General features: G+C 53.4%; 1 protein-coding gene across 1 annotated transcript in view; it reads left to right on the top strand.

Annotated features, from left to right (window-relative positions):
• Nucleotides 1-24,134, top strand: part of ITPKB (inositol-trisphosphate 3-kinase B) — a 70,062-nt gene extending 45,928 nt beyond the window's left edge. Inside the window, exons 3-8 of the mRNA XM_075147263.1 lie at nucleotides 7,695-7,794; nucleotides 8,396-8,609; nucleotides 11,579-11,783; nucleotides 17,156-17,257; nucleotides 18,833-18,904; nucleotides 21,594-24,134. Of these exons, the coding sequence (XP_075003364.1) occupies nucleotides 7,695-7,794; nucleotides 8,396-8,609; nucleotides 11,579-11,783; nucleotides 17,156-17,257; nucleotides 18,833-18,904; nucleotides 21,594-21,809 (909 nt within the window). The 3' untranslated portion in view covers nucleotides 21,810-24,134. The remainder of the gene's footprint in view (nucleotides 1-7,694; nucleotides 7,795-8,395; nucleotides 8,610-11,578; nucleotides 11,784-17,155; nucleotides 17,258-18,832; nucleotides 18,905-21,593) is intronic.
• The last annotated feature ends 3,582 nt before the right edge of the window (nucleotides 24,135-27,716 follow it).

The following is a 27,716-nucleotide window of genomic DNA, read 5'->3' as shown; positions in this document are numbered from 1 at the left end:
AGGAGCCGATGAGCAGAAATGACATTCTGAACCAGGAAGACAGTGGTGAATACTCTGGAACTGGGAAAGGGATCAAACTCAAGTCTCCAGATGGAAACAGAGCAGTTTCCATCAAAGCCGATGACAAATTCCCTGATAGGAGGTCAGATCTTTGGACAGCACATCACGTTTCTCAGCTGGACGCCTGATCTGGCTGCCTACAGCTCTGTGCACCAGCGTGTTGCACAGATGGGCTGCGGCGCTTCGGGACTCTTCTCGCAAATCCAGTCACCGAGGCCCGCTTTTGGCTACCAGCAAGCATTTTTATAATCTGCTGGCTTTTAAAAGCTAGCTGCTTGCTGAGGAAGAAGCACTGTATGGCATAAGTAGTCGTCCACCAAAAGTGATTAGCTGTTTCTGAATTATTCACTTACCCTCTCCAAGCTGAAAATTGCTTAACAAACCTTATTTGCGTATACTTAATGAGTAACAAATACATTTCCAGAGATCTGGATCAGTTCCCACTCAGGAAAGTAGACTGAACATGTCTAATGCTGGCAATTAATAGTTCAACCAGCTTTACGGGAAAGTCAGTTACGGCTGATCTGCATTAGGAGGTTTTCAGCTTTACTGAAGTAAAGGCTTTCCATCAGGAGGAAATGCCTCGTGGAGACGACCATAGCTTTGAGGCTCAGTTACTCTAAGCTCCAACGCAGGCTTTGCCTTCGCTCTCACTTAGGCTTTTTCAGCTTCTTTCCTCGGCCAAATTGGACAGAGAGGTCTAACACTGCCTCTCCTCTCTGTGGCGACTGACCCTAAGCGTGGCTGACATGGATCCCACGCTGCTGCTGCGCCCTGCTTGCGCTTTGTGGGTGAGGAGGTTGCAAATGTCCGTATATGCGATGGGTGGCTTCTGTGCAGCCGGCTCCCACAGCCGCTCCGTTTCCTTCCATTGTGATAGGGGAGGTCAAACCGAAGGACTGCTGCTCACCCATCTGCCTTTGCTGCTTCTAATTCTCCTCACCTCCATCACAAGCAGGAAGAGGGAGCCTGCAACAAGCTCCTGGTTTTTTTCCAATACACTGGAATATTTTTTTGATGATCCCAGCAGATGTTCCTGGCTTTCGGGCGTTTTTACGGCAGCTCCTCTATCGCACACGCTGATCTCTTGCAGACGGCAGAGAAGGCAGTAGCTTTATCCCTATGACCCTCTACCCCAGATCTTTCGTCTTGGTGGGACCGCTCCCTGGTCCCACTGGAGAAAAGAGCATTCCTCACAAAGCCAGATGGGAGTGGCTTCTCTCCTGTGAGAGGCAAAATCCTTGCTGGCTAAAATGAGACTATTCTGAAAAACAAAGCATCTGAAGTAAAGGAAATAATGCATGTATTAGGATTTTTTCTCTCTCTAAGTGAGATGGAGACCTTCGAAAGAAGCAGAAGGTACTATGCCCCAGCAGAAGCTACTATGCCCCAGCCATCAAAATAATTTATTTAATGGGGCTTGTGGGTTTGGACTAGAATTGCTAGGCACCCAGAAGTACCTTTCAGTCATCAAACTATATTCCCTTTTATTAACTTGGGTTAAATCTGTTCTTGGGCCTCGCTTTATCGTTGTTCAACTGCCACGGGAGCCTGACAGGCATTGCCTCTGCCAGGTTTTGGGGAGCTGCTGAAATTTTTATTAAATGCCTTGTGTGACTAAACTGAGAAATGCCCACTGGCCCAAAGCCCTCCCATTGCAAGCAGCTCCTCTGGCCAAAACAAGGCTGTTTCGCCGTTGTGCAGTACAGAAGCAAATGTGTTGGCAAGGATGAGGGGAGTTTGCATAGGAGGAAAACGGTGTAAAACATGGGCTGTCACTTGCTGCCAGCATCAGGGGCAGCGGTCACAGCCCGGTGCACGCTGGAGCGGTCACTGGGCTCTTTCCATTGCTGCCTGGACGGACGGAGAGGTTTGAGGGGCTGAGAGATGGCAAATCCGAGCAGAGCATAGCCCCAGCTCTCCAGAGCAAGTCACGGGAGGGTTTTCGGCCGGGATCCTGCATTTTGGTGGCCCGGGTGCCAGGACGCGCAGGAGGAGGCATCCCGCGGTACCTGCCAGCTCTGCCCCGCTGCCCTCCGCGCCCAGCGCCCAGCACAATGAACAAAGCTGGCCTCCTCGCCGCGGCTGGGGTGACAAGGTTTTTCCCAGTCAAGGGAAACAATCATCACTAGGGAAACCTTAACTACTTTTTAAAGACCAAAAGAAAACACATTCATTCTTTTAAACATGGAAAACTAAATGGCCTCTTTTTCCTTGGCTGCGTGTGCGTGGCCGCCGAGCAGGCTGACACGGAGTGAACTCTGTGGGCAAACGCTCCCCCCACTTACTTAGTTATTAAAGCAGAGGGCTCTCCGGCACAAAGTCTGCCCTTCTCAGCTGCTCGCCGTGTTGTTTTTTAAACCAGCAAGGCTCCGGACACGAGGAGCGACTCGCCGACCCTCCTACTTGTGAGTGAAACATGTCGGAGTCCTGAGCTGTGCCGAAAGCCCCTTCCCGCGGGGGCCCCCGGCACGCAGCACCGCGGCTGCACTTCTCCTTTTGGAAGAGCTGGAAGTGAAAGCGAAGAGCGGAGAGGGCTGCCGTGCCTCCCACCCACGCTAGCCCCACGGGAGGGTGTTTGGGGAGTCATCCAAGGAGCGAGCAAGGGTGCTGGGCATGGGGCAAGGCTGGCGCGGTGCCTCTCCTGAGCCGCTGCGCTTGGTGAGGGGTGGGCAGCCAGGAATGTGCCGGGGGGGCTGCCTGGCCACCCGGGTGTTTCAGTTCTGCAAGGAACGCCGGGGGTGGTTGGATGTTAGTGTGCCGCGGGAGCGGGGCTTTCTCCAAAGCGGAGGGAAAGCCAAGGTCTCACTCTTGCAAGCCCCTGGGCTGCAGCAGCTCCACTGAAGCCAGGGGAAGTGGTGGGCATTGGTGCCACCACTGTCTCCTCACAGTTTTTCTCCATCTCTTCTGACCCTAGGCTATTTTGGGATCTTCCTGGGAGAAAGGGGCTAAAGTTCTTTCCAGAAGTGGGAAAAATCATTAAATTAACGCTGCTCCCACTCTTTCCCATCCCCTGCCCCAGCTGCGTAATCTTGCCTCTAACGGTTCATGTTCTAGTTAATAAAAAGTGCTGAAATACAGGTCCAGCTCCTGCTATTTCCAGGAACGTTTGGTCCCGTAAAACCATAGGAAACCATAATTTCAGCAAATTAAATCAGTTATTGCCTATCTCTCTGGCTCAACGCATGGAAAGGGAAGAGCACCCGGCTGGCTCCATGCACGGGGAGTAACATCAGTCAAATTCCACCAGCATCCACACTGGGAAAGGGAGGCAACAGGCAGTCCCAGAAAGGCACGTCTCCTTCAAGCAGACATTAAAGGAATTAGGGAAAATGTACAGCGAGCACTGAGCTCATCAGTCACTTTTTGTTTAATCTAATTAAACACAGTATATCCTCTGACCTTCTGGGTTGGCACTAAATTCTCCTATGTTGTTCTTTCCATATGAAGCTCTATTGACAGATGGGGAAAGCCTAGTTTGCTTTAAGCTTCAGATAAGTAAAGTTAAACACGCAGCAGATAAAATTGTTTTCCCAGCACTCCTCTCCCACTGACCAATTGTGGGTGCTCGCCGGGAGGGCTTAATTCCTCTGGCCGCTATCCCACCCCCAGCTCGGGGCACCGCGCTCTGCAGCGAGCGAAAGCAAGCTAGCGGGCAGCTGTAGGAGAGCAGAGGGCTGCAGAAACCCTTGAAAGTTCATTTTTAGAGTTGGTTCTGACAGTTGCTCAGCTTCATTTCCATGTGACAGATGATTGGGGAAAACGGTGCTGCTCCTCGCTAAATATATTTCCAGAGTCACTAAATAATTTGCTACCTAACAGCTAATCAGTCAGCATTTGCTGATGCTGAAACAGGTTTTAAATAAAAAGTGTCAGATTGCACCAGACACCTCGTGCATATTCCCTGCTTATACAGGCTACATGCCGTTGCTGTGTGTGCAAAAGCGCAGTCGGTCAACACAGCCTCGGGAGTTTTCTGGGAGGGAAAGCAACCGCAGAGCTGGATTTGGGGGAGAGTGGGGTGCCAGGGTGCCACAAGCAGGCGCAGGCTTTGATCATGCACAAGAGTTGGAAGCGTGCTCAGCTTTCGGCATGACGACCTGCGTGCTCGCTTCCTTGCAGGCAGACGAGAAGAGCACGTATCTGCCCTTCACGAGCAGCACTTGGTAACGCCACCTGCAAAGCTATTTTTTCCAGTATGGTGAAAAATCTGAGTCAGGGCAGTTATTGCAGGTAACTCCTCCACATACGTACAGCTGCGCCTGTGCTCCTGGACCTACGCACGAATAACTCCTTGAAATGTAAACCGAAAGTTACAGAAGAGCCTGGAGGCGATGCCCTTATGCTTCCCGACAGGCCGGGTTAAAGAAGATTTCTTTACTGTAAATAGCTTTAATACTCCCTTTGTATTTTAATAGCGCCAGGCAGGGCGGGAGGCAGCAGCCCGCCGAGCGCAGAGGGGCTGCTTCCTGCACGTGGCCGTGGGGTCAAACTGGAGTGGCGTGAACCTCATGGCTCTGATTTTCCATGGCCAGCCGCAGGAGCCCGACACGGGGGTTGGCACGACTGGGATCCCAAGCCGTCGGCTTTGAGATGTTCACCTCTGTCTGAACCCATGCCAGCATTCAAATAAATACAGACCTCTTGCTGGGAGCTCTCAGCCATCCCCAGTGGCTGTGAAGGACCGTGCCGCTGGTTCACAGCCACGTAACATCTCTCTTGAAGCTGTAGGGAAAGTATGAAGGGTGAACTTTTAGAGCATCTCCTTATCTGGGGAGAATTTATCTTCAGACAAAGGGGGTGGCAGAATCGCTGGGGGCATTGGCCAGGATTGTTCCTCCATGGTCCAGCCTCCATCTCTCCTCTGCAGTGGGTCGGCAGCCCCAGAGAGCGGACAGATGAAGTCGGGCAGCTGCTGGTTTACTAGGGGAGCTGCCCCTTGCAAAACTCACCGCCTTTCGAGCACTCCCACGGCAGAGCAACTGGATATTTTGTATAGATACGTACTCCCCCCCAAAAAATTGGTCCCAGCAGGCTGCTCTGCTAAAACAAGCTGTGCACGCTGGGCAGTAACGTGCGACGGGCTGGGGGCACGGGAGAGCTTCCTTTTGATGAAGCGAACTTTCCCTCATAACACTGGGAGGGGGCTCAGGTGTAAAACAAAAATCCGACAGCTCCTGAAGGAATTGCAGAGGAACCAGTCCCTCCTCTCTCCTGCAAGTGCCCACGCAGTTGCCCCCGTGAAGCCGGGGGGGAACAGCCCTCGTGAAGCAGAATTGCCGGTGACCCCCAGGGCGGCGACGCCTTGCCTCGCAGCCTATTTCCCGCAAGCCAGGAGTGGCTTCAGATGGGCGAAGCAGCCTGAAGCCTCTCCATAAAACACGTCCTTATACGTGTCCTTAAAACTTGGGTGGGAAATGCCTGGCCAAAGGTGTGTGTGTGAAACTTGGTGGCGTCTGGATGAAAACATTTCCCACCAGTGTAAAGGGATGGGGACTTGCGACCTATGCAAGTGTGCTCAGTGACCGGCTTTCTGTCTCGTTCCGCTCGGCAGATAGGTTTTTGTGGTGTTTTTTCTCCCCGGGGGACTCGGGGGCCATTACCCTGCGCTGGGAGCAGTGCCGGAGCGGAGCGCATCGCTCCTGGGAAAGCACCGGCAGGGGGAAGCCGGGATGGCTTGCCCTGCTCCAGGGGCTGCTTGCCTTCATTCTGCCTGCGCTTTGAAGTGCCTCAAGGTTTTAGCTATAAAGCTCTAACCACTGAAAAAACAAAATCTTGGCTTGGGAAGGCGCGTTGCCTTGGCGTGTTTCCTGGGACTGAGTGACTTACGATGCTGTGCGGTGAGGGGGGGACTCCTTCTCCTTGTTTTAGAGGAGGTGGGTCACACTCGTCTGGAGTCCAAACTCCCTCGGAGACTTCTTCTTGCCCCTTTTTTTCATGACATCAGCCAGGACTCGATGTTACTATTTTAAAAACAAAAGGAGGGGACACCCCCCCCCCCTTCCCTCCCGCTTTCTGCCAAAAGGAGAACAAAGAACAGCTAAAGCACACAAGTTCTGGCACTCCGTTTGGAAATAAAAACATTCATCCTCATGTCAGGTAGGGAACTGCCCGACCCTGCTGCCAAAGCAAGCAAGCCGGGCGGCAGAGCAGCAGCGCAGAGGAACCTGGGCGAAGGGGATGCCCGGTGTCACCCCGCGCTTGGGCAGCTGCTTGCCAAACTCCTGCGCTGCTGTACCGGTGCCAGGGCGCGCCGGGACGCTCCCGGCCACGGGCAGTCATCCAGGGAAGGGCCACCCTGCTCCTCCCAAGCTGGGAGGTGGGGAAGGACCTTTCTTCTTCCCCTCTCCCACCCCCGGTCCCCACCGTGCAGGCAGCCCCTGCATCTCCATGCGATGCGTCCCTGCTCCCCGGCGGGGCTGGTGCACGGTGCGGGGGAACCCGATGTAATTTCCATGCTTTAGACACTAACACCTTTGTCTGGCTTCTTCCTCGCCATTTAAACATGTCAGCAGTTCCCAGCATGGATTCCTGTGCCGTGAGTTCACCCCCGACAAGCATCCAAACTGCAAGTCGGGGCTGCTGGCTCTTCCCTGCCTGTCTGCGAAGCGTTGCTGGAACAAGGGCCGGTTCTCCAAACACGAGGAAGAGATTACTTGGGCTTTCTGGAAGGCTCCCTCCCATGCCTTCAGAGCGGAGCAAATGAGGATAATTTATCTGTGGGCTTCCGACTGAACCCAGTAGCTCGGAGCAGCCAGGACTATGCCGTCTGTTTGTCCCAGCTCCTGCAAGAAGGCATTTTTCCATTGTCACCGTTGTATATTGTTCGCCTGATTTGTTTGCGCCGTCGCCTTCTGGGGCCGAGATAAGAGGTCGTCCCCCTGCCTTTTACTGGCACCATGTTCCCCAGAACAATCCAGGGAAAAACTCTCGCAGGAAAGAGCCTTCGAAGGAGGCTTTCGTATGTCCGATGCAGCCCTCGTTACAGTCATGTAAATAGTTTTGTGCAATCTATCTGGCGAGAAACACAACATGTCAGAAGGGAATTGTTCTCTAAAACGTAGTTACGGATGGGCCAAAGCAGGCGGATCAGCCGCACGCGGGTTGCCAGCTTAATGGACAAAGCAGCTGCTTTTCAGCGGGGAACAAAAGCCAGGCGGTGAGCCCATGCGCGTTTGTGCGAGCGTCCCTTCTTCCCCGCGGGAGCTGGAGTTGAGTTTTGTGGTGGGGTAGAAATCCTGGGCTGCCTTCCCCGCTCCGTCTGCCGTGATCTAATGCGGTACCCAAGGATGGGTTAATGTCCCTGCTGCTTCTGCAGAGGGATGCAGGGAGCGGAGACAAGGTAATGCGGATGGCTGAGCCCTCTGCGGCAGAAGCAGCCAACTGGAACAACACTGTAACGCCATCCACTTTAGTGAAGTTACTCGTGATTTTTGAATGTAGAGTCGAGGTCCAGCGGCTCCGGCTTGGCACAGGGCAATGGGAAAAGAGCAGATTCTCTGTTTGCTTCCATCCTGCGCTGGCTCCGGTGCCTCCTCCCCTGTCCAAAACAGCTGCGTGCTGCCTGAAGTGACTTTACAGACAGTAAAAGCTTCAAACATTGCATTCACCTTCATGATTTTTTTTTCCCTTAGAGCAAATCATGGCGGAAGATCAAGAATATGGTGCACTGGTCCCCATTTGTGATGTCTTTCAAGAAGAAGTACCCTTGGATTCAGCTAGCGGGACACGCAGGTACGGAGCATGGGCAGGGGCAGAGCAGTGGAAAGGCTCTTCGTTATCTCAGGTTAATGGGCTTTGTTGGCCAGAATTGCTTCTGACTGCTGCTTGAATGTCACAGATTTCAGCTCCCACGTCTCTAGCCCAGGAGGGTGACTTACCTAAATGCTGGGGAGGGTGACGTGAAGGTGCAGTGCTCTGTGCCTTCAGTCTCCCACGGCCAGCAGGTATTCCTGCCGCTTTTTTCTCAAGCAGCAGAAAGCTGAGTCCTTTGGGTGAGACCCAAGTCCCCTTGCTGATCCACAGCAAAGCAGGTGATGCTGCCCAGCACAAAGATGCCCCAGAGCCTAGAGACAAGGGTGTGAACCTACCGTGAAGCAAATGTGTTGGGTGCTGCAGGGCAGGTCTCTGCCCTGTTTAAGGTGTGACATTGCCGGTCATAAACCTCTGTCACTACACGTGAATCTGGCAGCCCGAGCTTATAAGTCCCAGCCTGCAGGGACTCTTTCGGGTGCAGGTGTAAACGGACATGCTTCCAAGGTGTTGGGCTGCCCTTCTTTTGGGAAGGCACAGCATCATCCCCCATCCAAAACAAGTGCCACGTTGTCACCCTCAGGTAGTTTCAAGGCAGCGGCCAACGGCAGGATACTGAAGAAGCACTGTGAATCGGAGCAGCGCTGCCTCGACCGCCTGATGAACGATGTCCTGAAGCCCTATGTTCCTGCCTACCACGGCGATGTTGTGAAGGATGGGGAGCGATACAACCAGATGGAAGATCTGCTGGCTGAATTTGACTCCCCCTGCGTTATGGACTGCAAAATGGGGGTCAGGTGAGTGGCTTTGGGGACGTTGTTTGAGTTTTAAGATGGGATACTCAAAGCAAATGCATCTCCTGGGTAAAACCTTCTGAAACACACCAGTGAGAACACCAGGCTCAGCTGTCTTCAGGAAAAGCTAAGCCAACAGTGTGAGGAGAGAGCCATGGGGAAGCCTGGGTAGGGGAAGGACACACCAGGCTCTTTCCTTCTCTGCTTGTGGACTGTCCCGTGCACTGGGAAAGTGGTTTGGTGCAGCGGAGGGGACAGCACTCCGGGTTTGGGTACACCAGAATGGCACAGTAGCTTTTAGGAGGATGGCAACCTGCCTCTCTCTGCTGCAGGAGGACACAATCAAGGGGCAGGGAACAAAAGATGTGGGAGATCCAGCCCAAGGTGCCAGAGGGGTGAAATAAAGACACTTGAATGGCACAGCTTCAGTGAGCAAGAAACTTTCCCTCTGCTCACCCTTTGTTCCCATGCACACTTGAGGGATAAAATGTGTGTGCTAAGTAGTTTAGTGCCTTTCATGCAAAGTTCTTGAAACATTTCCTGACAGATGAGCAACATTACCCGTGTCCTCCTTGAGAACCATCTAGAGATACGCCAAGATCCCCGGCTGCAGCCGCTTGGCCAGCAGCAACACCACAGCTGACGAGGGTGTCCCAGAGCAAATGTGAGCACAGCCCCAGGCGGCTGCCAGTTTTGGAGCAGCCTCGGGCCACCGCTCGGCTCTGCGTCTGCGGCAGGCTGGCGGCAGGGTTGGGTTGAGACCCCCCTCGCTGGCTAAGGCACAGCCCAGATGTGGTGGAGACGCTTGCGCTACTGGAAAAGCTGATGGTTTCTGTGGGAGGGAGGAATCTTTTTTTTCCCCTCCTGAACTCCCGATGTGAAACTTGAACTGGCGTGTCGGGCTGTCAGCAGGGAAGAGGCGAGGAATACTTTCCACCGGAGGGGTGGAGAGAAGGGCAGGGGGCCCCGGCGCAGCCACGTGGCCCTGGCTGGCACTCACCATGCTGCTGCGGGAAGGAGACGGGACCCACTCTGGACCCAGGGATGACAGCCACCAGAAGAAGACCTGCTGGTCATGCTGCCCGGGTGCTCCGGCGGCTGTGTCTGGGAGGAGGAAAGCCTCCCGCGCACAAATCACAGGTTGGGTGATTTGTGCACCTGCGTTTTCGGAACTAAGACAGGCAGAGCGGCAAGCAGGCAAATGTGCTGGGCATCATCATTGTTAAATGAGATGGTGCTGTAGGAGGGTGAATTGGGCTAATGCTGGGGAGTGGGGCATCCCCGCGGCCGGGCAGGAGAGGCTCTAGCAGATAAATTAAACCTCAGGGCTATAAAACCTGTCCTCTGAGCCAGCAGCTTGCTGGCAGGCAGATACAGGTTTGGGTTTTTCCTGCTAATGTGGCTTTGGGATGCAGCAGCCTCCTCCAGTCGCCCCTAGACAAAACTTTGTCTTTCTTAAGCCCTGGCGATGGTTCAAGCCTGAAGCAGTGTGGGGGGACCAAACCGCAGACACAGACGATCTGTCATTCTCATCAAAAGGAAATCTAGCTTTCTGAGTGGCATGAACAGCACTTCTGAGCACGCGGCTGCTTTATTCTGCTATTTTATTCCATCTGCCCAAAAATCATGGGTTTGGTGATCTCAGGTGAAGCCTTTCATCGCTTTTATCTGCAGTGTTTTTCAAAGGGGCTGATGCCCTGGGGATGTCTGCTCAGTGATCGTGTGCCTGCCCTGAGAAAAGACACCAGTTTGCCTTGCTAAGCCTGTGGGAAACACAAGAACACCATCCCACGTAGCCTGCCTAGCATCCTCCTCGTGCATGAGGTGAACCGCATGCTCAGTGCTGGGATTTTGGCACAAGGGACATGGGGAGAAGGCAGAGCCCCTCTGCAGAGCTGGGCATGGCTAGTGGGAGGTGTAGAGCAGTTTGGATTTGGGGGGAAGGAGATGACAGATAGGGTCATTCCTGTGTCATTTTGCTGGGACATCTCACCCAGTGTGGCGAGTTGTTTGGAGAGAGCCTGGGCGCTTGCCGGGCTGAGCTGGGGCAGGTTTGGGAGCCGCAAGAGGAGATACGTAGTGGTTTATTACTGCTGCAGGAAGTATTGGTTTGTGGATGATGATTTTCTGCATGCCAGAGTGCAGAAGTTCTCACTGGCGTGCTCTGGCACAGAGTGGTGCTCCTCTGAAGGATAAATAAAACCAAGGTCTTTGCACGCTCCTCTACACCCTCGTTCCCCCATTCCCCCACCCCAGTGGCATGCCGTGGTCCCAGGGGTGATGGTAAGCACCTGGCCAAGGCTGCATCCCTTCTCTGCGCCGTCCTGTACAGGAAGCTTTTACTAGATAGTCCATTTAAAACAGACTATACTGGGCAAAATCATCATCAGCAAAACCACACTGTGTGAAAACACCCTCGCGGTGCACAGGGTGAGGGGACGGGAAAGCGCGGGAGAGGCACGGGAGCAGCTTTGGCAACAGCCGCCCACATCGGCCAAACCTCAGAGGGAGCAGCCGCTAACGCCGAGGGCTGGGGCTCGGCAACCTCCCTCTTGCCTTCAGCTCAGCCGGGTCCCAGAGCATGTGGGCAGTTTCACATCTTGAAAGCCATGTTTAGTTTGTGAGAGCCGCTAGGTCGCTGCCCAGGTTTGCTGAGGGTCAGGGGAGAGGCCCCCAGGACCAAGGGGTGGCAGCAGGGGGCACCTGTGAGAAATAACCCCCCTTGTTATTGCCAAACTGGTTGAGGTTCCTTGATGAACTGAAAAGATATCAGGTGTTGATGATGGGGGCACTAATTAAATCAGGATCAATTCACCTGCAATGAGACTTGCTCCATTATTTCCTATGCTGCCCTACTCCATAGGGATCAGCTGTCCTGGATAGGCCTGATTTCTGGGGCATGTCTGTGGGTATGTGGCACCTCGTGCGGTGGCCCTATGGCCCTGCTAATATCCCCTGCTCCCTCCTTGTAGGACGTACTTGGAGGAGGAGCTGATAAAGGCCCGGAAGAAGCCGAGCCTGAGGAAGGACATGTACCAGAAGATGATCGAAGTGGACCCCGACGCCCCCACCGAGGAGGAGAACGTGCTGCGGGCAGTAACCAAGCCCCGCTACATGCAGTGGAGGGAGACCATCAGCTCGACTGCCACGCTGGGCTTCAGGATCGAGGGGATAAAGGTGAGGCTGCTCCAGGTGTGCAGAGCAGGGGGAACAGCTGCTGGGAGCGGTCGGTGACCAAACTCACTCACAGAGGCACACACACAGCAGGCTGGTGGCAAGACTGTGTCACATCAGGACATCCCCGGTCCCTGCAGCCAAGCCACCCTCGTCAGGCACCTGGTCCGGGGCAGCGCTGCTCTGCTGAGAGCGCAGCTGAGCGCAGGGCATCAATGCAAGAGGACAGGTTTAGCCATAATCTCATTATATCAGCTGCTTGGTTGATTTCCCCGACTGTGAAATGCAAAGTGCCGTCCTCCAACTTGAAGACTCAAGTTAGTTGTTTGCTTTTGATACTGGTGTACCGCTAGGCTCGGCCATTAATCTAAATCCCAGCTTGAACGTGTGCCGATCTGTGGTTGCAGCTGTGAGTTTAGCTGCAGTCGGTGAGGCGGCTGTATTTACATCCCTAGCTGGAAAAATTCAGCAACTGAGCCCTATGAAATGGGGCGAACACAAGCAGCAGCACTTTCTGCTGGCACCTGCACGCATGTGTAACCTGCTGACCGCGCTTGCTCAGACCTCACGCTCAGGTTTCTGGAGATACCTGCTGGGATGCTTTTGTGTCCCCGTTAGATGAGCCAGCCCAGGAGTTTTTCTCCTGGCAAGAAGACTTTGTGGTGAGACAGATGTCCAGGGTGGCACTTGAACAGGGTGAGGTGTGTAACCGCAGAGCAGTTGTATTAGTGATAGAAGACTTGCGTGAACGTTAGCAATGGCATATACCGTTTGATAGCTGGCCAACATGAATTAAAGGTAATATAGCGCTTAAGCTAAGGATTTCATCGCGTGCCTTGGCATGGCATTGGCTTGGCAGCCGAAGGGAGCTCAGTCAAGTCGTGCCTGCAGTAATTCAGGCTTGGGGCACTGCTGGGGGCCCAGGCAGTAGCTCAGGGCAGCCGCTCGCTCTTAGCGGAAACAATGGCTCCATTTCTACATGTATCTTGGTTGGAGGAGTTTCTCTTGATCACAGATCGTTTTTCTCCTCTCTGAGTCAGGCGGAATTCTCCCAGAATGCCCGTCTGGGTCTCTGTGGCCTTAAACTCCTGCACCTCTCCTGACTGGAGGTAGCGGTGTCGAAATGATAGAATTTAAACAAATGAAGCCATTCCCTGGAAAAAGCCTTTACACCAGATCTTGTAGACTTTCCCAGTAGTGTTCCCCTTCACCTCACCGGTCAAACAGCAAACAAATGCAGATGTTAGACCACAGCTTTAAAAGGCAATCAGCAGGAGCGGGTCACTCAGAGATGCTACTTCTGATGACCCACATACCAAACCGCTGGTGGGAAGGGACTTGTCCGTCCTGCTGTGCGGGACAAAGTCCCTGGGCTGTGGGAAGCCCAGCAGAGCATGTTGCACACAGGCAGGAGGGCACCTTCTTCATTCAACTGTTTCATGGCCAGCAGAGGACAGTGCATTTATCTCTAACTCAACCACTCTCAGAAACCCAAGGAGCAGCCCTTGGGCTGAATCCCTTCAAGAGTTTTGTGGCAAGCAACGTGAAGCACCCCTGCCCGTCCCATGCCCCTGCCTGGGATGCTGCCGGTCGTGTTCCCCCACACCAGCTTTCTGGGTCAGGGCACTTGCCCGCTCCTGCGGCTCTTCCCTGATCTCCCCAGCTCTCCCAAAAACCCTTTTCTGCCGTGGGCGTCCGCAAGCACGCTGTGAGCTGCTCCGGCTCAGGACAACCCTTTGCCTAGTTCCCATTGCTGCTGTTTTGCATTCCTATTGCTGTTGTTTTGCTGGTGCTTATTATAAAACTGAGGCTGTATAAAGAAAGGAGTGGGCCAGTTGGGACCAAAGCTCCCATGCACTGTTTCTTCTCCCTGCTTTCTTGCTATAATCAGGAATATCTGTCTATTTATAGGCCAACACAATATATCCTTGGCCTCCAGCAGTGCTTCTCAGCCCGTGATCTGGGGACGTTTAGGAGGCTTCACGGCAAAAGCAGGTCATATGTGAACCGCTTGAAATGAAAAATGTAAAAAAAACTCAAATCGTATTCCCACACGGGCCAAAAAGCACTGCAGAGGGAAATAAAAGCCATAAAGGAGTGGTGAGGGTTGCACCCCTGTTTTAGCCCACCTAAAGTGAGCTGCTGCACGACGTGAGCAGTGGATTTTTTTCAAAGAGTTGAGGCAGCCCTTTAATTGAAAAATGTTTAGGAGTGCTGGCCTCCAGGAGTAATCCTGCTGCTGCTGCTAGGGGCTGACTAATTTGATCAAGGCTCTAATTACTGTAATTCTCCCTAAATCCCTCAGCTTCTGGATTATTTTCCCCTAAGCTAAAGCATTAACAGTTCACGCTGGTTCCCGGCTGGCTTTTTTTCCAGCAGGGCTGTAGAGCTGGTCGTGCTGTGCCCTATCGCTGTATTTGCCCTATTCCTGGGGTCGAGTCTCCACATTAGGGAAAGCGCATTCGGTGCCCTGAGCTGCTACTGAGCCCTCTGAGGAAATTTCAGGAAAATATTATTTAATGACAAGTCTTCCCATGTTTTCTTTCCTGCTGAGGATGCTTCCCTGGGAACAGCAGGGGTGAATCTGCCCTGCCCCTCGCTCGTGGCCGGAGGCTGGTAGAGGAGAGCACCTTGCTGTGCAAGGGAAGGGCAGGATTTGGCCCTGGGTGTGTGGGCTGGAAGGGGGCACAGGGTAGGGAGGGGAGCAGCAGTAGCCTTCGGGACAGCGCGGGCAGGTGAGGTGAACAGGCAGCTCAGGGTTGGGAATGAGGATGGGGGACCCTTTCCTGGCTGAGCTCTTGCTTTCCCAGGTGGCCTCGAGGATCCGGTGGTTCTTTAAAATGGAAATTTTCCTCTGCAAAAGGAGATAAGGACACTCATCTAACTTTCTGGAGTAGCTTGAACTCTTAGAAACAGTAGCTATTAATAAAATTACCCTGCTAAAAGTAATACAAGCGATCCCTGGTGACCTAGTTGGAGCTTACTGGAGCTCATTGCAAGAAGTTTCGCTCCCGAGTGCCTGCTCTGGTCTGAGAGTCACTCACCATTGCCTGCAGCAAGGTCTCGGTGGGACGGTATTCCCTGGTGCTGGGACATTTGTGGGGTCCCAGAACCAGCCCTGAAAACCCTCACCTGACTTTCCCAAGACAGGCGGCTCTTGAGCCCCATCTGAGGCCAGACACAGTGCCAGAGGGGGAACTGGCGGACCCGAAGCCTGCCCCAGTGACGCCAGCGCAAACTGGAATAGCTGGTGGGGCGGAGGTTGCGATAGCCCTTATCAGCCCCCCTCACACTTCTGCTGTGTGGAAGGCAGCCCCCTCGAGGCTCGGACACCTGTAAATGTCATGGCCGTTGTCAGCCCCATGGCAGCAGCTTCTGGGTGGACAAGGAAACCGCGGGAGGGGGGTAATTGTGGGAGCAGCATTACGGATAGGCTGTTTGGCTTTCCTGAAGCCTAGATTGCTTTATCTGAAAGGCCATCTGTGGTTTTCATTTATTTTTAGGAGCCCTTAGAAGCCCATCTCCTTTCTTGGATGCTTTGTGGAAAGTTGTGCTCTTTACATGTGGAATTAGTGCTGTGGCACTTCTCCAAATTGATATCTATCATCCCCCAGGGAGAGGGTGTGTTGATTTCTGAACTGCCACGTCAGGGCTCACGTGACGGACATATAGCAGCGTAGCGCCCTTCCCCTATACGTCACGCACATGCCACCAGAGCATCCTCAGCGAGGCCACCTGCCTGCACTCCTGCAGCCTGATGCCTTGTGAGACACAGCCGAAAGCAGAGGGCCCGGCTCTGCTTGGTCCATCGGCAGGATGGCTGCTACAGCAAGGAGGTCTCCAGCGAGACGGTGGTCCCTGGCCTTTGCTGGTGCAGGCTCTGCCAGCTGTTAGCCTTGCTTTTATACTCTGTGGCAGCACCGGTGCAGGGGCGAGAGGTGGTCAGGTTGGGTCCAGGGTGATTTGAAGCTGGGTGCATCGGTTGCACCCCATGCAAACAAAGCTTTTCCTGGAGACTAAGACCTTTCACACGTTGCTTTCGTAATCGCCTTGGTTAACACTTGCACAAAATGCTAGCTGGAAGTTGGAAGTGTGCTGTGTGATTCATCCCAAACTGCACGTCAGGTGTGCACGTTTGGTGCTGGGCTCACCTTGCCCAGCTCTCTGCAGCCTGGGCACTCGGCCTTCCCCCAGGCTGGACTGTCCACCATGCCCATGGCCAGCCCTCGGGGACGCACAGGGCCCCATCCCGGGGCACTTCCCTGGAAGGGTCTCAAAGTCCAGCCAGGGCACATAAATCTCCAGGGCAGGTGATTTGTTGTGCTGTCTTCCTTCCCCAGCCTCTGCTCTGCTTCTTCATTCTTACTTCATCTTCCCCAGCCCACGGGATGTCTTTTTGGCCTCTGTCCCTTCACTCTATTGTGTGCAAACGAGCTGACTGGAGCGGTGGGATGGAGCTCTGCAAGCGGAGCTGTGAGCACAAGCACGTGTGGTTTAAAATAGCCCCTGTATCCAGGAAGCGAGCTCTGCCTGCCCGACCCGTGGCCGCTCCGCACAATGAAACGTGCTGATCTAAATATTGGAGCCCCAGCAGGACCGGGGAAACGGGGAGCGACCTACAAAGCTGCCCAGAGGTTTGGCCAGGAGCCTCTGGGTGAGGGTTGCGTGCCGTCCCTGCGGTGGGCCAAGCGCGGATGTGCCTCTGGGGAAGAGGCGGAGGAGAGCACAAGGCTGCTCACTGCATCTTGGTGCTGGGCTGCTGCCTTTGAGGGTTTGCTATCCGTGGACTATCAAAGGACTAATGAGGCAAGACAGCCATAGGGCTTGCTCCTTGCCTTCATCTCCTTGCTGCAGTGGTTCATGGAGGACTTTGCGTGGAGGGGTTTTTGTGCCTGCTCCTGAGATGTTGTCTCCATCCACACTCAGTTTTGACCTGCCATGGTCATGCTCTGCTTTCCTCCCCAAGCAGGGGTGCAGCCCGAGGCTGGTGTCAGCGCCTGTGCTCAGCCACAGCAGCAGTGGGAAGCCATTTGGGCACAGTGTGGCCAGAAACGGGTGGTCTTCAGCCTCTGTTGGCAGCGAGCACCAGGTCCATGAGAGGTAGCTTGTCCACATTGCCACTGACCTCGGCAAGCGTGTGGTGGTGGAGACTTGCCATTTGCATTAGGGGGCAATGCGGCAGAGCTGTGGGATGATTTGGAATGTGCAAGGCAGAGAGCTGCTGCCTCTGCTCCCCCCTCCTCCATAGACAGGTCCTTCAGCTGCCGGAAAGGCTGGTCGCATCCCACTCAGGGACATGCATGGCTGCTGAAACTCCGGTCCTGCCCCGGCTCCCTCCCTCCCCATCCTGCTCACTGCTCTCCCTTCTTTTCAAGAAAGAGGATGGCACTGTGAATCGGGACTTCAAGAAGACACGGACAAAGGAACAAGTCACAGAGGCCTTCAGGGAGTTCACCAGAGGAAACCGCAACGTTTTGGTGAGTGGGGGATGCTGGGGGGGCTGCTTGGAGAGGGCTTCTCCTGCGGAGGCTGGCCTCGGCTCGTCAGCTCCCTGCCCTGAGGGGCTGCAGCCCGAGCAACCTCTCTTAAAAAAGCATGAAAAATGGCAAAGAGAAACGCCATCCTGGCGCAGGGGTGAGGGGAGAGCAGTGGAGGGCTGGGAGGGGACATGTTTGCTGCAGCAGGACTGCTTGAGCTGGGTCCAAGTCTGCTGAGGATGCTCAAGGGTCGGCCCCAAAACCCACTGTGGAGGCACAGCCATGCTCTGCTGCCTCGTCCCTGTGGCTGACGGCAGCCTCTGAACCCGCTCTTTACCTGAGTATGCGATGGCGGGGGCTCCCACCCTGGCAGAGCGGGCTGTCCTGCCCTCGGTCTTGCAGGATGGGTGGCATCCCCCTGCCTGCGCCAGGTTCCCTTCGCATGGGCAAGTCGCGGTTGGCATTTCCCAAGTTTCTCTATGTTGCCAGGAGAATAAGAGATGTAGCTGTAAACAATTTACACTGACTGTGTCAAATATCCTATTTGACAAAGCGCTCCCATTTTAAGCTGTGCTATATAAAGCCTACAAACGCAAGGCTCCAGCTGGAGTGGCCCTTGGCACTGCCTCCTTCAAACCGGCATGTTCGCTTTGACAAGAGTTACCCAGGGATTATTCCTGGACCTGAAAAAGAAGTTGCCTGGCTGCATTTTATCCCCAAGGAGCTTGGGGCACACTCACACCATCATGCCCTGGCTCTGGATGGGGCTCCTTGGCCAAACCATTGCAATACAGCGACCCCCACATCTCCCCACGCAGCCAGTGTGAACATTTAGGTGTATTGCAGTGCCCAGATACCTGCTGTGCATGTTCCTGTGCTTAGTCCTTCTATCTAAACCTCAAAATCAAATTGTCAAAGGGGCCCCCTGAGAACATTTAGTGCCTTCCAGCAATTTGCAGGGATGCTCGAACAGGCACGTGTGTTGAGTGTTGTAGTGACTGGGTGTTGACTAGTGTGAAAAGCCCTTCCACCTATGGTACCAACTTTGCAGAAGTGCTGATACGGAGTTACAGAAGTGTCTCACGATGCTTGACTGACTGAGTGATAAAATGACAGATGAGGTGAAGAGTTGACCTATTAAAAAGAGCGCAGGTGAGAGAAAAAAGCAGCCTGGCTGTGCACACGCAGCAGCGGCTGCTGAATTAGCTGTTCCCTCCTCGGGAGCACCTTGGATGCAGAGGGGAAAGTCTGCAGAAAGCACCGTTTCAGCAAAAGCAAATGCTCTCACTAAGTTTTGGAAGCCACAGGAGCTCACAGAATGCCGTAGAGGCCAAAAGGATAAGTGGATCCAAAAAAAGAGGGGACACCCTCACAGGGCACAGGTCCATGGGAGGATGCTTAGCGCAGGGTGGCTGAGGGACACCCCCGGCATCTCTCCATGCAAACACGGTATCAGGGAGAGGATGCTGGGAGGGGTGACTTCCCAGTCTGCCCCATGCAGCAGTTTTTATGTGGGCTTCCCGCAGTGCTGACAGCTTGGGTTTTGTTTTGGTTTGTTTTTTTTTGTAATTCCAGAACAGTTACCTTAACCGGTTGAAGGGCATCCGCGCTACCCTGGAGACATCCCCGTTCTTCAAGTGCCATGAGGTAATACTCGTGTTTAGATAGATCTGCCTGGAAATGCAAATGGTTTAATCTGAGCTTGTCCAAGGAGAGAAAAGAAGTCAAAGTCAGAGGCTGTAAATTTCTACAATCTTGAATTTATTCTTATATCCATATTTTCATACCCCTGTTTATCTAATACTTATGTGGAAGTACAGCTGATGACTGATATAATGTTCATGCATCTGACATGTGCTCAAATCTACTGAAAACCAATGTTCATAGAGATCAAAAGTGATCTAGGAGGAATTTGGGCTGCTTACGGGTTTATATGACTGGGAAAAATCCTTAGTGTAAAAGTATAGGGGTTTTCTGGACAAAAATGCCTGTCTGAATGCGGATCAGGTATCATTTGGCTGCCAGTTGCTCCATGTGATCAAACAAGGCTTCAGCGTAGCCATAAATTGCAGATATCCCAAAACTGCCTTTGCTGGGCTGGTTGGGGCACCACGGTAAGGACTCTTCCCTTGGAAGGATTTTCCTCCAGGAACGAGTGTCCACGAAATCAACATTTTCTACAGTGAAAATTCAGTTCTGGTGGGAAAACAAAGAGGAAGCGCTACATTTTTTGGCCTTTTCAACAGGAATTGGAATACTCCATAATTTAATTACATCATTTTATTGATTTAGCATTGGCAAAGAGTATTTGCTATTGCATCTACTTAACAAAACATGAGCGCGCATGTCCTTGGCACGTGTTGTCTATGGGCAAAAGAGCCCTATAGGAACCCTTGACTCACAGGGAGTAGGAGCCACAGCTCCAAGAGCCCGCTGTCCCTCAGCCGGAGCTGCGTGAGCCACCTCGGCCCTGGCCGCACACGGAGAATCCTGCCGGGAGCCGGAGGCAGATGGGGCCGTGCCTCCTACGGCAGCGCCTGTAAGGCGATTGGAAGGGAAATCTCAAAACCGAGGTTTCAGGTCAGTTGAGCACGGGAAACAAAATGCTCCCTGAAACCAAGTGCCAGGGTTTTGTTCGAAAACACAGAAACAAAACAGCCTTTCAAGGAGGTTTTGAAAGGAGTTTCCACTCCTTAAAAGTTAAAAAGCAGCAGCTTTGACTTTCCGTCCCACTTTGAGGTGAAGCACCCCCTCCACGGGGCCCTCGCTGGGCAGGGCTCCTCCGAGGAGCTGCAGGAGAATTCGGCGACCTAGGACAGGCGAGCGAAGAATGTCAGCAAAAGGCTTTTCCTGAAAGTTAAAATGCTGTGATCTGGCCAAGAGAGGGCTATAAGAGCTTAGAAGGAGAAAAGCTAAAGATAAGCATTTCTGGGAAATAATAGATATCTCTGGACCTTGGACGTTTTCCCAATGTGCTGGAGGAGGAAGTCTCCTCAGAAATGTAAATTCATAATAGCTTTTGCAAACAGTACATGCTTCCCGTTCAAAACGCTCGTCTAAAGGCAAACCTCAAACTAAACCCTGCTGATAGCACGGACATGGGAGTCCCCGGTAACATTCAGTGCTGCTGTTTTGGGGGGCTGACAGCAGCTGGATGCCCCTAGAGCTGCGCTCCTCCACGTATCTGCACAGCTTATGGGGCGCTCCTGGCTCTCAGCACACTGCGTCCTGTCTGCTAACAGCCGTTGCGCTCTGGTCACCAAGGTCCCTATTTGTGATACAAGGGCAAGCGAATTTGTAATCCACCAATTCATGCACATCGGCTATAATTTGGAAAGCAATCTTCATTTGGGACAGCTCTGAAGCACACCCGTTGGTGCTTTTCTGTAGTACTGCCTGCTAAAATCTTCTGACTGGAGGAACAGATTCAGCAGAAGAGCACGATGGTGAATGGCCTGACACCGATACGTGTTCCCTAAGTGTTGGGAAGCCACAGCGGAGCTGCTGCTGGGCGGCAGCCTGGCTGGGACTGCGAGCCGGGATGGGCCAGGGGGCTGAGCTGGAGGCACCCACCTGCTGAGCATCTCTCTGCTCCGTGGGTGGTGAGCATTGGGCTCGTGGGGTCTCGTCCCGCTGTGACAGGCTTTGAGACTTCTGCTGTCACAGGCGATGTGCTTCACCTTCCCAAATGCACCCATGGGCTTCCCCGGGCCAATACTTGTTGCAGGATTTTCCCAAAGGCCGATCAGGATATGAAAGAGCCCTTCAAAGCAGATGCAGCTGAGTGAACTCATGGAAAAGGAAATTCATATACATGCACCTCTGTAACTTGCATTCCCAGAGCGTTGTGAAAGCCAGGAGGATATTCTAGGGGGAATCTGGGTTTCAGGCAGGAGACAGCACATTGCAAGTAACTTGTACTTGGAGCGTACCCATCCCTGTGGTGATGTCTGCAGGGCTGGTGAGCGTGAATAGCACGAGCTGGTCACAAAGAACTGTCCTTGGAAAAAATCCCCCTCTGAAGGCTGAGACAATTCATCTCATTCCTTCCCCAGGCACCTTGACTCAGTTTCCAAAATGACATCTCTATCTTTCATGCCCATGTTTTTCTGATCCTCTCCTGCCAAGAGCTGGGATTTGTATGAGTAAATCAGCTTGTCTGAATACCCGATTTGCATGTGCAAACACAGCCAGCAACACACAGAGCTTGCTTTTGCTCATGCAAAATCTCAGCATCATCCCTTGCAAATGCAGCCTGAGATAAGGTGTCTGAAAGCCCCAAAGCTGGCTGAGAAGGAGCAATAGGAGCACCACTGACTCGCTTTCCTCCCCGCAGGTAATCGGGAGCTCCCTCCTCTTCATTCACGACAAGAAGGAACAGGCCAAAGTCTGGATGATTGACTTTGGGAAAACCACCCCGCTGCCGGAGGGACAAGTTCTCCAGCACAACGTGCCCTGGGTGGAAGGGAACAGGGAGGACGGCTACCTCTGGGGGCTGGACAACCTCATTCAGATCCTGACAGAGTTGTCCCAGAGCGAAGACTTGCATTAAAGCCGCGCGTCCAACTCTGCCACTACCCCCAACCTGCCCCCGACTGACTCTTCTGAACTGCACTACAAGACACTTTCCAGCCCTCGCCCTTCCCGTTTGAAAGCTATACTCTCCCTATTTAATGTGTTTTTGTTGTGGTTTTTTAGGTTGTCTTGGGGTTTTTTTTCCCTCTCCGTGTAAATAGAGAGCTAACCTGCCAGAACAAAAGCTGAACTTGAAACCTTGGCTTCGCAGATGCGGTGGGAGCATGCGGCCGTGCCGGCCGGGAGCAGCCCGGAGGGGTTGCTTAGGCAGGCGTGTGCTTTGCCTATCACGCTTTTGTCTCTTGCGCAGCCTGATTTTAAGAGGGCCTTTAAGAGGGCTGGCAGAGGAAGGAGCCTCCCCCTGCGCTGCGATCGGTAGCTTCATCCCGAAAACACTCAGTGGCCGTGCCTAGGACCCTCTGGCAGCCAGGGTGCGTGAGCAAGGCCTGGAGACAGCAAAGGATACTGGGGTGGGAGCCCTTTAGTTGTCTTTGCCAGCATCTTTCAGCCTAGGGACCTGGCTGTGCCGAGTCCTTAAGAGATGCTAGAAGGGCAGATTTGGGTTTTTCTTTGCGTTCAAGACATCCCGTAGAGGTTGCTCAGTTATTTTCAGGTGGCACTGGAGGGTGAGGGTTTCCCTCCTGCTGTGGGGCCACGTGGTCAGGCACAGGTATTTACCGTGGCCAGGTGCTTCCCACCCACGTGCCCCACGCTGAGTGCACTGGCATGGTGGGTAACACTTCGAGCTCCTCTCTAGAGACCCAGCTCCCCTGCTAGGAGCTGCTTCCAGCCCTCCTTAGCTGGGGTCTCCAGCCCTCCTTAGCTGGGGTCTCCAACCCTCCTTAGCTGGGGTCTCCAGCCCTCCACGGGGAATAAAGACTTTGGGCAGGGCTAGGGGAGAGAAAAATAGCTTATAAGGGACTATGATGAGACCTAAAGTAGCCATCCGGGTTGATCAGTCTTTTTCGGCAGCAGCCGAGCACATGCAGGGGTAGTGCCACCCATGCTTGCACCTGGCCCAGGGCGACTCTCCCACCTGGAGCATCTCTGTAATTTTTATCAGCGGCGGTGAAGGGTTACAGCAGCAAAGCAGCTCTCGAGGTGGCCAGGTTAGTCATCTTTGGCGAAGCAGAGTTGAGGTCAGGCATCCCCGTGCCTTCCCTTTTTTCTCGCAGAGCTGGCTGACTCTGCCGCTGCTCTTCGGCGCTGGCTTCCCCGCCTGCTCGGGCTGCATGTACGGCCTCTGCGCTCCCGCTCCTGCGAAAACACCCAGTTCCCTATTTAGGGCGGAGGCTATTTTTTAACTTCCTGGAACATTTGAACTCAGCAGCTTGCTTGCGGCAGAGCTGGCTCACTAAAGGTCAGCGATCAAGAGGACGGTGGGGAGGGGAGGCTGGAGGGCAAGCCGGGGAGTCCCTCGCCTTGAGGACAGAAGGAGCGTGCAGCGCTGGAGGTGGTGCAGGAGCTCGACAGCTGCAAATCCCTCACCCGCTCCATCCCCAAACCTGCCGTCTCATCTCACTGCCCACGAGCGGTGCTTCAGAGCCCCTCTGCCATCATTCGGTGGGTCCAGCGTCCTCGGTGGGGGAGGTCTTCTCCTGGCAGCAATAAGGAGGAGGAGTTGGCCATTGAGCCGTCTGCAGCCATGCCCCAGCCTCTTTCCCGAGGATTGAAGCCTCCTAAGGTTTTTCTCGGTTCATATCTCACCAGACAGATGTCTTTAGCTCATCTGATGCCATTGTAAATGGTTGCACTGTTTTAGCTCTTTGCCAGGCTTTCTAGAATAGCCCATGTGGAAGTGCCTTATAGACTTGCCTCTGTTCCATTAGTGTCATGGAAAAGGTTGGGTTTTTTTAAGTTATATTTATTTTCATCCCATTTTAATTGCACAAAACACTAAAACTTAATGCATGGAATCCTTTTTTTTTTTAAAACTGTGTTTTAGTTTTTAAACCATGCCTTTTCCAGCTTTGGAGAAAGGGTGTGAACAGATATGCATACGTATGTACCAGTTATCGCTGTACTTTAGCTTCAAGCTGCTCTTATATATGTATATTATTTTTTAAGCCTGTTTATAAACCAGATTCCTCGCTTCGTGGCTTCAGAAGAAGCAGATTGTTCCTCTCAGATGTCTTATGCCTTTCTGGAGGCTGGAATGGTTGCTATGAGGGATTTTCCCCGCTCCCACCTGCCCTCTCGGTCATTGGTAATACAGAGAAAAACCTGAACCAGTCTGAAACACCAACGCACAGTGCCTGTAAAGAAATCCTGTAACTTTGCAAATAAAGGCATATGGGAAGCATTTGCCTGGTGTATGGTCCATGTCTGCCCCGCGCAGCTTGCGGCAGCCTGGGAACAACCCAGGAGCCGGCTTTCGCGTCCATGAAGATTTTGGGGGGATCAGGCTCCAGCTTCGGTTACCCCAGCACACGCTGGGAGCAGTGCTGCATAAAAGCCAGAGTAGGGAAGGACCCTGCGCCGGGGACAGATCCTGACAAACGGGAACTGGCTTTGCAGAGGGCAGGGCAGGGTGAGAGCAGAGCTGGGGCGTTGGGGGGCTCCGGGCTGGGTGAGGGGCACCCCCGGGAGAGACCTGAGTTTCTCCACCCCTCTTCTGCAGGGAAGCCCACCAAAGGCAGCTCCACACCAGGAATTATTTCGGTCTTTCTGTTTTTCACTAGCGCTACGTTGCGGCTCCCGCTGAGTGGTTTCTGAGTGCCACCCCGCCATTTCTGCTCTCAAGGATATCAAAGCACCCAGGGGCGTTAGAGCTGCCTGGTGCAGCCACGCGCTTCCCCGGCTCCTCGCCCTCGCAGCCGCACCGCGGGCAGCGCCGTAGGGAGCGCTTGGGACCAAAGGCCACGAAAACCTGGATTGGTTTTGCACTGAAGGAGAGATCAGGTTGTGGAGCCTGAAGGCGGCTCCAGTCCCTCCTGGTTGTGCAAGCACAGGACAGCAGGAGCCTGTCCTGGGACAGACGTGGCCGAGGGGGGCAGGTGGGCTGCCCGTAAGGAAAGTCAGATTTAACACCCCGTGCCCGGACCCCCAGGAGCAGCCCGGCCTGGGGACCGGTCCCTGCAGCATCTCTGCTGCTCGCCACGGCAACTCTAAAACAAACTGCAAGAGAAGCCCAGTGTGGACTTCACTTAAAGACTAGAAACCTCTTGCTATGAGAAAGAACTGGTAGTATTACCGGTACGAATATTATTTATCGTTATTATTTTATTATATGGCTATGATCTTATTGGCATCACGGAGACGTGGTGGGATGGCTCCTATGGCTGGAGTGTTGGAATGGAAGGATACAGGCTCTTTAGGAAGAACAGGCAGGGGAGATGAGGAGGGGGTGTCACCCTCTATGTCAACGACCAGCTGGAGTGCATGGAGCTCTGCCTGGGGATGGATGAGGAACCGACCGAGAGCTTATGGGTCAGGATTAAAGGGAGGGCAGGGACAGGTGACTATGGTGGGGGTCTGCTACAGGCCACCCGACCAGGAAGACCGAGTGGATGAGGCCCTCTATAGACAGATAGGAGCAGCCTCACGTTCACAATCCTGGCCCTCATGGGGGACTTCAGCCACCCCGATATCTGTTGGAGGGACAACATGGCAAGGCATAAGCAATCCAGGAGGTTCCTGGAATGCATCAATGACAACTTCCTTCCCCAAGTGATAGGGGAGCCAATGAAGAGAGGTGCTGTGCTGGACCTTGTTCTCCCCAACAAGGAGAAGCTGGCGGGGAATGTGAAGCTCAGGGACAGCCTTGACTGCAGTGACCATGAAATGGTGAAGTTCAAGATCCTTAGGGCACCGAGGAGGGCGCACAGCAAGCTCACTACCCTGGACTTGAGGAGAGCAGACTTTGGCCTCTTCAGGGATCTGCGTGGTAGAGTACCATGGGATAAAGCCCTGGGGGGAAGAGGGGCCCAAGAAAGCTGGTTAATATTCAAGGATCACCTTCTCCAAGCTCAGGAGCGATGCATCCCAACAAAGAGGAAGTCAGGCAAAAATGCCAGGAGGCCCGCATGGATGAACAAGGAGCTCCTGGACACACTCAAACACAAAAAGGAAGCCTACAGAGGGTGGAAGCAAGGACAGGTAGCCTGGGAGGAATACAGAGAAATTGTCCGAGCAGCCAGGGATCAGGTTAAGAGATTTAAAGCCCTGATAGAATTAAATCTGGCCAGGGACATCAAGGGCAACAAGAAAACCTTCTATAGGTACGTCAGGGATAAAAGGAAGACTAGGGAAAACGTGGGCCCTCTCTGGAAGGAAGCGGAAGACCTGGTTACCCGGGATATGGAGAAGGCTGAGGTACTCAATGACTTTTTTGCCTCAGTCTTCACTGGCAAGTGCTCAAGCCTCACCACCCAGTTCGCAGAAGGCAAAAGCAGGGACTGGGAGAATGACGAGCCGCCCACTGTAGGAGAAGATCAGGTTCAAGACCATCTAAGGAAACTGAAGGTGCACAAGTCCACAGGACCTGATGAGATCCATCCGTGGGTCCTGAGAGAACTGGCGGATGAAGTTGACAAGCCACCATCCATCATATTTGAGAAGTTGTGGCAGGCCGGTGAAGTTCCCACTGACTGGAAAAGGGGAAACATAACCCCCATTTTTAAAAAGGGAAAAAAGGAAGCCCCAGGGGACCACAGGCCAGTCAGTCTCACCTCTGTGCCCGGCAAGATCATGAAGCAGATCCTCCTGGAAACTACGCTAAGGCACATGGAAAATAAGGAGGTGATTCAAGACAGCCAACATGGCTTCACTAAGGGCAAATCATGCCTGACAAATTTGGTGGCCTTCTACAACACAGCGTTGGTGGATAAGGGAAGAGCAACTGATGTAATCTACCTGGACTTGTGCAAAGCATTTGATACTGTCCCGCACAACATCCTTCTCTTTAAATTGGAGAGACATGGATTTGACAGATGGACCACTCAGTGGATGAGGAATTGGCTGGATGGTGGCACTCAAAGAGTTGTGGTCAACGGCTCAATGTCCAAGTGGAGACCAGTGATGAGTGGCATTCCTCAGGGGTCGGTATTGGGACTGGCGCTGTTTAACATCTTTCTTGGTGACACGGACAGTGGGATTGAGCGCACCCTCAGCAACTTTGACACCAAGCTGTGTGGTGTGGTTGACACGCCGGGGGAAGGGATGCCAGAGGGACCTTGACAGGCTTGAGAAGTGGGCCTATGCGAACCTGATGAAGTTCAACAAGACCAAGTGCAAGGTCCTGCACATAGGTCAGGGCAATCCCAAGCACAAATACAGGCTGGGCAGAGAATGGGCAGCCCTGAGGAGAAGGACTTGGAGGTGTTGGTTGATGAGAAGCTCAACATGACTCAGCGATGTGCGCTCGCAGCCCAGAAAGCCAACCATATCCTGGGCTGCATCAAAAGAAGCGTGACCAGCAGGTCAAGGGAGGTGATTGTCCCCCTCTACTCCACTCTCCTGAGACCGCACCTGGAGTACTGTGTCCAGCTCTGGGGCCCCCAACATAAGAGGACACGGACCTGTTGGAGCAAGTCCAGAGGAGGACCACGACGATGATCAGAGAGCTGGAGCACCTCTCCTATGAAGACAGGCTGAGAGAGTTGGGTTCGTTCAACCTGGAGATGAGAAGGCTCCAGGGAGACCTTATAGCAGCCTTCCGGTACCTGAAGGGGGCCTACAAGAAAGCTGGAGAGGGACTTTTTACAAGGACATGTAGTGATAGGACAAAGCGTAATGGCTCTATATTTACATAGATTTATATTATCTGTAAGGAAGAAATGCTTCCCTCTGAGGGTGGTGAGGCACTGGAAGAGGTTGCCCAGAGAAGCTGTGGATGCCCCATCCCTGGAAGTGTTCAAGGCCAGGTTGGATGGGGCTTTGAGCA

Source organism: Calonectris borealis, chromosome 3 (assembly GCF_964195595.1).
Source record: "Calonectris borealis chromosome 3, bCalBor7.hap1.2, whole genome shotgun sequence".
NCBI classification, from domain to species: Eukaryota; Metazoa; Chordata; class Aves; order Procellariiformes; family Procellariidae; genus Calonectris; species Calonectris borealis.
This window is presented reverse-complemented; position numbering and strand designations above follow the sequence as displayed.